We start from the raw sequence: 8,729 nt of genomic DNA on the forward strand, positions 1-8,729 counted from the left end.
TGCTAGTTGATAAGCTTTTTTGAGGTATATATACATTGGCATCTGTATGTATTTTTGTACAAATTAAACCCGTATAATCTGACTCTGCTGATACTTCTTTAAAGTTAAATTCTAGCGCTCTGGTTTTCCGGCTCTTCTTATTTTCACCGCACTCACCTGGCATTGAACAAAGGCTGCATAAAAAAGGCAGTAATACATGTCTCTTTTATTCTAACTATCTTTGTCGGTAACCAAATGCTACTACTAGTTTGATTAGTGTGGTTGCCATTGCTCCAACATGCTAGTGTTTCTTTGTCAAGAAGAAAAATCTTATATCAATTCGTCAGAACATCGATGAACATCTAAACAACTATAATATACAATTGACATTTTGGACACTTGCCGGAATTAAAATACATCAGAGGTCAGTAAAATGAGGAGTTTCCAAGACATACAAAAACAGGTAGCTACGCAATCTTGAAAATTACTACTATTGTTACTTGGGTGATGCATGATGAGCCAAAAGAAAATTGCCTTCCGAGCCTTGTGACTAGACATTAAACCTTTTGTTTGTGCACACAGAAAGTAATCCGGATTGGGGGATCCTTTCCTGCAAGCCAGCTAGAGAAGTCCTTCAAAGCCTCTTCCATCCATTTATGCCGGCAACTGTCAACTGCTTCAGGTATAGTTAACCAACTTCTTGTTCGTGTGCTCTGCTCCGGCCACGACTCGAGCTCCTCCTTGACAAATAAAGCATACATTGCAGCTTTACACAAACCATCTGGGCAACATTCATCTTGGAGTGTTTTACTCTTAAACTGATAATCCCCTATGAAATCCTGAAACCCACAGATATAATTAGAGTTGATTCCCTTTTAGATTGTCTATATGACAAGACGTGTAAACAAGCTGCAAGATAATATTTGGAGAGCCTGTCTCAGCCCCAAGGGATCACTGGCAGGAAACTACGCCAAGAGCATAAAAGGCTAACAGGTTGACACCAGAGGATATCCAAAAATAAATTATGGGGATTTCAGATAAATATATGCAACCGCATTTCCGAACAGCTTCTTTACTCTGGAATTTATAATAGATGCCAACAGCTCAGAAACAGGATTTACTATTTAGCCTAACACTACCACAGATGTTCTGAAGCTGGAGGAAAATTACCTGATCATCTTATAGTCTAATCGTCTTTACACTTAACCTCCTTGTTTTTGAAAATTACAGTTTGCATCATCCTTGGTGAATGCAAAATAGACTAAATTATAGGATGATTTAGGATGTAAACTGTTACATGCCCAACAAAGTTTAGTATGTAAACTCTAATTTTCAAAAATAAAGCGGGTAAATGTAAAAACATCTAAATTATAGGATGATTGGTGTAATTTTTCCTTTTTTATTTATTCATTTTTTTAAGCTAAAGGAATGAAAGATAATTTCAACAGCCACCAGAATAACTAGATAAAATACAATACTCTAAATGGTGTTGGGGGAATCATTGTTCCCCACGCACAAAGCACTGTGGATTACAACAACAATCAACAGTGCATTCTTTTTTTTTTTTTTTGCATTTGTCCCAACTTTCTCCTATTTTCTTTTTTTTTTCAACTTTCCTTTGTTTTTTTTTTCATTTATTTTTTTTTTCAAAATTATTTTTGTTGATTTTACTCTTTAAATATTGAACTAATTAAAAATTTCACTTTGTAATTTTTTTCCTTTGAAATACTGTGGATTCCTGTGGTTTTTTCCCATATAATTTTTCTATTTTATTTTTTTATTTTTCAAAATTATATTTATCAATTTTTTTTTTAATATTGACCTGATTGAGAATTTAGTTTAGTAATATTTTTTCTTTAAAACATTGTTAATTGCTACAATGTTTCTCCGCATGGTTTTTTTTTATGATTTTCTCCTAAATTATCTTTTTTTATTTTATTTTTTAATATTTAGCTGGTTAAAAATTCAAGTTATAATATGTAAGGAAATCACTGTAACTTTCCTCGTAGATTACTGTGGATTGCTACAGTGTTTTTTCCCACATGGTTTTTTTCTGTTTTGTTATGTTTTTTTTCTAAAATTATCAGTCAATTTTTTTTTAATATTTCGCTGATTAAAAATTTAGCTTTGTATTTTTTTAAAAAAAACACTGTCAATTGTTACAGTGTTTTCCCATATGATTTTTTTATGATTTTTTTTAAAATTATCTGTCGATTTTTTTTTTTAATATTGAGTTGGTTAAAAATTATAATTACAATAAAGCTAAATCATATGGAAAAAACATTATGGTTTTTCTCACAAAACACTATGGATTGCTATCGTATTTCTTTAAATGGTTTTTTTATTTTATTTTATTAGGAAAAACAATATAGTTTTCCTCACAAAACATTGTCAATTGCTACAACGTTTTTTCTCATGGGTTTTTTTCCTTCCAAAATAATCTTTGTTGGTTTTTTTTAATATTAAGTTGGTAGAGAATTTAGCTTTGTAATTTTTTTTTCTTTTTATTAACAAAAAAGCTAAATGATGTGGCGAAAGCACTATATCTTTCCTCACAAAACACTGTGGATTGTTACAAATCATTTTGCTCAGTCTCTAAGTTTTTGATCACCAACACAACCTTTTTTTTCCGTCATGAATTATTTGCTTCATCATACCTTTAGTTTCTATTACTTATCTAGCGCTGGTTCACAATTATAACACTATCAAGTGCGTTTGTTTTATAAACCCGCGGCAGCACGCAAACATGTCATCTTGTTACTAGATAAAACAAAAGGCAATGATTATCATGATAAAGAAGGTGTGTAAATCACATCAATGCACAAAAAAAGAACGTTTCTTCAAAAGCATTCGCTATAGGAGACGGGCGAAACTAATAGATTGTAGTTCTAATGGAATAGGTAAAGCAGAAAAGAATAAATGTATTCAAAACAATCTCAAATAATGCATGTAAAACTCACCATTAGATCGCCTCGAACTCCTGCTTCTTCAATGGCTTCCCTCACAGCAGCCTCTTTGGCAGTCTCATCATTCTCCCATCCTCCCTATGAACAACAAATGAAAAGAAATTTAACTCCTTGTATTTTCTCTTCCTGAAAGTAACTGAAATCACACGTAATAGGAATTGTATATGCCCCACACATAAACGAAGACTTCAAAGAGGCAGGATTTAAACCAAATGGTATCTATCTCTCACTGGCTCTTTAAAGGCATAAGTTTTGGGATTCAAACAATATATGGATTCTAAAGGTCTGAGATTCTTTATTATATAGCCAAAACCCAAATAAAGTGAAAAGGAAACTGAACTTTGCATTTCACTGGAAATACAAGCATGCAGGCTCATACACATCGACCTCAACAAATATGCCAGAGTAATTGCAAATTTTCAAACAACATCATTATCTCCAAAATCACTTCCAAAACCATTACCGTCACTATTTTCTCATCTAAGTCCCAGCATCTCCACAGCTCTAAGGCCATATGGTCAAGATTACTGGTTTCAAAAATACGCTTGGTGCATAAGCCAGATGTTTAGTAGGGCCCAACTCTAAGCAATCTCGCTTAAGTAAGTAAAGCCATTGCCCCTTTCACTGTGAACCAAGCTTTTTGCTAAACGTGACTATAACAACGCACTTCCACCCCGATGAGATACATGTAGGTGTAAATGGTCATTCAGGTTCCAAATAGTGTGCATCATAAATGCCAGAAGAGCATCTGACAACTTTATACCTTTGGAAACAAGAGACCTGGTCCGCTGGGCGAGTTGATCATAAGAACCTCCACAACCTTCGCTGAATCAGCATCTCCATCCTCACAATAATCTCTAAATCTATATGGAATACACCTGTCAATAAAACAATGAGTTAACAACTCAACATCAAATATGACAGTAACTTTTAGCACCATGCAATGGCAGCAGCAAGTAGTTCCACATATATTTCCAATACATGCGGTGTAATGTTTTATTTGGTTTTTTACAAGTTGTTTCTCAATCCCTAAAGCTACATTTTTCTTCTCATTTTTTTTTAGTGGGAAGCTCGCTGGACTTTGGATTCCAGAAGACCCAACTCTATTACAATGAATCTTGACCAAAAGACCTCTAATCTTGATCACAAGACTGTTGATGGACAAAACTAAGGATAAACCTATCATATGAGCTTCCTAGTGCTCACATGGGTAAACATTAGCTCTGTTTGGTCATATCTATTCGATAAAGACCATACGTGCTACAAAATCCAAATTGTTTTGTGCCGAAAAAAGTCGGTGCAAGTTGGACCTGCAATAGACAACTAGCCAAATAATTTCACATCACCTGCTGAATCATTTCAGGATCTGGACAGGGGTATGGGTGTTGGCCCCCTAAAGAGAAGAAAGCATCTTTCACTCAGCAAGATGCTCATAAAACTTCTCATCCATTGATTCAGCACATGACTGATGGTGCAAACTTCCTATTCCCTCCAGAAATGATGTGAAACAATGTCAGAATATTTCTTCAGTCTGAAGATTAAACCAAATGGTTCAAAAGACTTAAGCCTCCACATAATGCATTCTAACCATTTAAAATTTTAATTCTATAACAAGTTTACAATCACCTTCCCTATGAACTGGATTTCCAAGAAGCAAGGGAGGCAAATGATAAAAAGGGTCCCAGCACAAAAGCCTCGAAATTATCTCAATCCTCAATTAATCCCTCATTAACATTGCCCATTAATCCATCAAAAGGAACACATATCTTCAATCAGCAATTAGTCAATGTTGCATACCTTTAATTATTGAACAAATCACACTAATCAAATAACTAAATAATTAACAAGGTCACCATTACAAATTACATCCTTATAGCCACCAACCCCATTAAATTTGACAAAAAAACAACCTAAACAAGAAAAGAAAAGATAGAAGATAAAACCAATGAAACACCTATAGATTATTAAAATAGAAAACGACCCATTAATCAACATAAAGTCAAAAACATACCCATTAATCAACATAAAGTAACAACCATCCAAATGTCAATTCTCTCACCACTAACAAAAAGGACACTTAAACACACCAATACTTCAACTCATCAATCAAAAACACATACTTTCACGCATATAAATCATTTGCACACGAAGATACGAAAAGGGTCTGTTATTTACCCGGCAACAAGTCGACAACCGCCCTCATAACGTTGTTGGAGTCGACCAGTACGTGCCACCAATTCAGACATACTTTATATATATTATAAATAACCAAAAGAAAAAAAAAGACTTTTTTCTATCAATCAAGATTGTTTCTTTATCATCAACAAAATTGAACTCGAGCCCTTCATTGGCTTTGCTGGATGAGCAATGGTCATGCATGTGCAGGATAATGACATCGGCATTGCTGGCTTTGGCTTTTTTTGGGGGGGTTTCTAGGTGAAGGGAAGGAGAGAAAAATGAGAGCTTTTTTTGGTTTTGTTTTTCGGGATTTTAGAGAGAGAAAGTTTAGAGCTTGTTTAGAGAGAGGGCGAAAGGGAGGGCCTTAAAGAGAAGCGCAGGAAGCGGATCCGACGGTGGGGGCGGTCAAAAGTCACGGGGGTGTGATGGGCCCATCATGAATGAGGCCTGTCTGATTGGGTAGTGCAGTCATCCCTAATTTACTGATTTATTTCAGGTGGAATGAAATTTGAAGCATACGTATACCGGTGTTCCACATGCACTTTTGAATTTTTTTTTAACTTAAATTTTTTTTTGAAAGAAATAAAAACATATATAGCTGGAGATTAAAAAAATAAAAACATAAAATAAATTTATTCACAAGATAATTTTGAAAAAATATTTGTATTTTTAAAAGTATATAAAGTGTATATTTTGAGAGATAATATTTATTATTTTTATTTTTAAAATATTATTGTTGGAAATTCTTAATTCTATAATTATTCAATTAAAATATGTAAGAATAAAAATAATAATTATAATATTTTTAAAACTTCACTTGGGGTAAAGTCTAAGTTATGGGTTAAGAGGATCAATTAAAGTTAATTCAATTTTTTTTTTTATTAAAAAATGATCAAAACATTGGTATTTTGACTGTTTTTTTTTTCAAAACAAAACCAATGAATTTTTAACATGTTTTACCTGCGAATTAATCTAGGTTTTGGATTAGGTCAATCTATGTCAATCTTTTTTCTTTGGATTTTGGGGCAGCATTTCTATAGTTATAACATAACTCAAGAGTTGATTCAGTCCAATACTGGGATTATAAGTGAAGTGGGTTAAACTAAGGATCAATGAATCAATCTAAACTTTAACTTAAAAAAACCATGAAACAAAGCCACTTTGGACTCTTTTTTTTACAAAAAAATATATTTTTTCCACTGATTTAGTTCCACCAAGCCTCGAGTCAATGAATTATCAATTTGACTGGTCAGGTCATATTGGGTCTACCTTGATCATTTCTCTCTTTTATTTGTTCTTCTCACTTTACAAGCTAGCTACCATATCTTCTTGTTTTTGCCGGATCATTGATTCAATATAGTATGCTTAAGAAATTGAGACTTCTCATCATTAACTGGTTTCGTTCCGTTAAAAGAGAACCAACCTTTGAAACAATGGCAATTGTACATCTTAAATTTAGGTTTTGATCAAGCAACTAGTGAGTTTCTTCATCGATATTATAGTTCTGTTTCAATTAAATTAAAAAAAATGTTTTGAAAAGAAATTTAAACGTGAAAGGTGCTACACCACTCAATGGCAAAACCGCAAAAGGGCATAATTCGAAATCGGATCGATTATATATGTCCCTGCGCGTACCGGCTAGAAGTCCCAGTTGAGCACTTTTTTGGACAAGGGCCACTTTAGTTCTCCATAATATAATTCGTAATTAACTTTGTATTTACCTGCAGAATTCAGTCTAGTTCTACCTTCAATGATGTCTGGCACACCTCATCGTGGCACCATCATCATCGACACGGTTTCGGGATCCAAAGTTCCAGTAAATATTTCTAACTAATTGAGAAATATTTACTGATAAAGAAACTCTGATTCTTTGGAAGAGGAAAGAGACCAATTTACTCCATTATAATTGCAAAGTAAAGACCTTCCATATTTTATTTGTTATTTTTTAAACTAATATTTAATTTATTTGTTATTTAAGAAATTCATTAAATTGTTTTTCTATATATATCACTTCAGATGTGACCTCTGGTTAATAATTCCATGGGAAAGTATATATTACTTCAGAAAATGTAGCAGTAGATTATGCTAAAGAACGTTTTTTTTGTATCAGAGAAAGCAGCTGGATTATGCCTTCTAAAGGGATATCTGAGATCGCAACTTGTTCTTCGAGGGGGCATTCACCTCTAGGAACTGAAGTTTCAGAGTGAGCTTTCGCAATATTATCAACAAAATGTACTATATAGTGATTTTTATGTTCTGATTCATCTGCTATAGTCCCACAGCTATCACAGCACAGGGATGATGTAGCAACAATGAACTCTTGATGATCTCCCATGTTATTTCAGAATCTGTTTCTTGTAAATTATAATCTCGTGGATGTACCGAGTAATCTGATGTATCTCCCCAGGGTTAAATCCACGAACATACACCAATCGATGTCTCCTCTCGTGTTTGATTTGCAAACATGCCATGGACAGGATATAATTCCTCCTGGAGTCATGAGCTGGTCTGGTCTTGGCTAGAATTCAGCAAACTCAGATTATGCGTCCACCCCCCAACCCCCCCCCCCCCCCCCCCCCCCCCCCCCCCCCACAATTCTGGCACAGAAAAATGTTGTGTTCGTCCAGATATGAAAAGGCCTTGTGTGTCGGACCCAAAGATGAAAGAAGAAATGATATAGCTGAATATTGGGCCAAGCTAGACAGGACTACTCGGTCCAAAGCTCCAAAATGTTTGTCTCGGACAGATGAAAGACCCAAGTAGATTCATTTTGTTGGGGGTTCTACTTAGGTGTCCTTCGCCTTAAGAGTTTCATTTCTTCAGAACCAATACATATAGCTCACCTTTCGACACGCCACACAATAATATAAAAAAATATCACACCTATTTGTTACAATTAGTTTAATAATTTGTCTGTTTTGTGTTTAAAAAACAATTTTGAATCACTACTACAATTTCAAAAAATATTTAATAACTAATATAAAAAGAAGGTTTAGATTATTAAATTAGTCCACAGATCACCAAATAATCACAATCAATTATTTTTATTGAAATAATTTTTTTAAAAAATTATTAGTGTTAATGTAGTTGAATTTGATTAGATCATAATTAAATTAATTAAAAAATCAATAATTTGTTTTATTAAACATAGAACTTAACTTACATTGGATTTTAAATTTAATCAAACTCAGTTATTTTTATTGAAATAACATCTTATTGTTTTTTTTATCCTTAAATAAAATAGCAATAATGTTTGATTAGATAAACTAAATTATTAAAAATCTAATTAAATTGATTAAAATATCAATATTCTTTTTACTCAACTTACAACCTAACCTGGAAAAGATTTCAAGACATGAATTTATAAATAACTTACCGAACCAAATCAAATTTAGCAACTATGAGTTGCGTAGAAGATTTCTATAGATTAGTGGCAGTGGGCACTGCTTAGTAGTAGGTGGTGTGGTTTTTGGAAAGAGAGACGTCGGCGTGTTATAGGCAAGGGCAGATACACTGCACTCATGACATGATCTCTTTAATTATTCGAGATAAGATTTACCTAAGCTATATATAGTCGTCCTACATAAATAATCAATTTATGCAGCA

General features: G+C 33.4%; 1 protein-coding gene across 1 annotated transcript; it reads right to left on the reverse strand.

The window, feature by feature from the left end:
• Positions 1-267: 267 nt before the first annotated feature.
• On the reverse strand, positions 268-5,501 carry LOC133700822 (nudix hydrolase 16, mitochondrial-like). Its single transcript, XM_062124505.1, has 4 exons — positions 5,121-5,501; positions 3,709-3,823; positions 2,940-3,023; positions 268-818 (listed from the first exon to the last, which is right to left on the reverse strand). The coding sequence occupies exons 1-4, from the start codon at positions 5,189-5,191 to the stop codon at positions 537-539; spliced, it is 552 nt and encodes a 183-aa protein (XP_061980489.1). The 5' UTR covers positions 5,192-5,501; the 3' UTR covers positions 268-536.
• Positions 5,502-8,729: the final 3,228 nt, after the last annotated feature.

Source organism: Populus nigra, chromosome 8 (genome assembly GCF_951802175.1).
Source record: "Populus nigra chromosome 8, ddPopNigr1.1, whole genome shotgun sequence".
NCBI lineage: Eukaryota > Viridiplantae > Streptophyta > Magnoliopsida > Malpighiales > Salicaceae > Populus > Populus nigra.

Excerpts from the sequence above, each read along its gene's own strand:
- LOC133700822 (XM_062124505.1), bottom strand. The coding sequence starts at position 5,191 with ATGTCTGAATTGGTGGCACGTACTGGTCGACTCCAACAACGTTATGAG. Across the intron at positions 3,824-5,120 it reads GGTTGTCGACTTGTTGCCGG|GTGTATTCCATATAGATTTA; the intron begins GTAAATAACAGA and ends TTTTATTGACAG. Across the intron at positions 819-2,939 it reads GAGTTCGAGGCGATCTAATG|GATTTCATAGGGGATTATCA; the intron begins GTGAGTTTTACA and ends TGTGGGTTTCAG.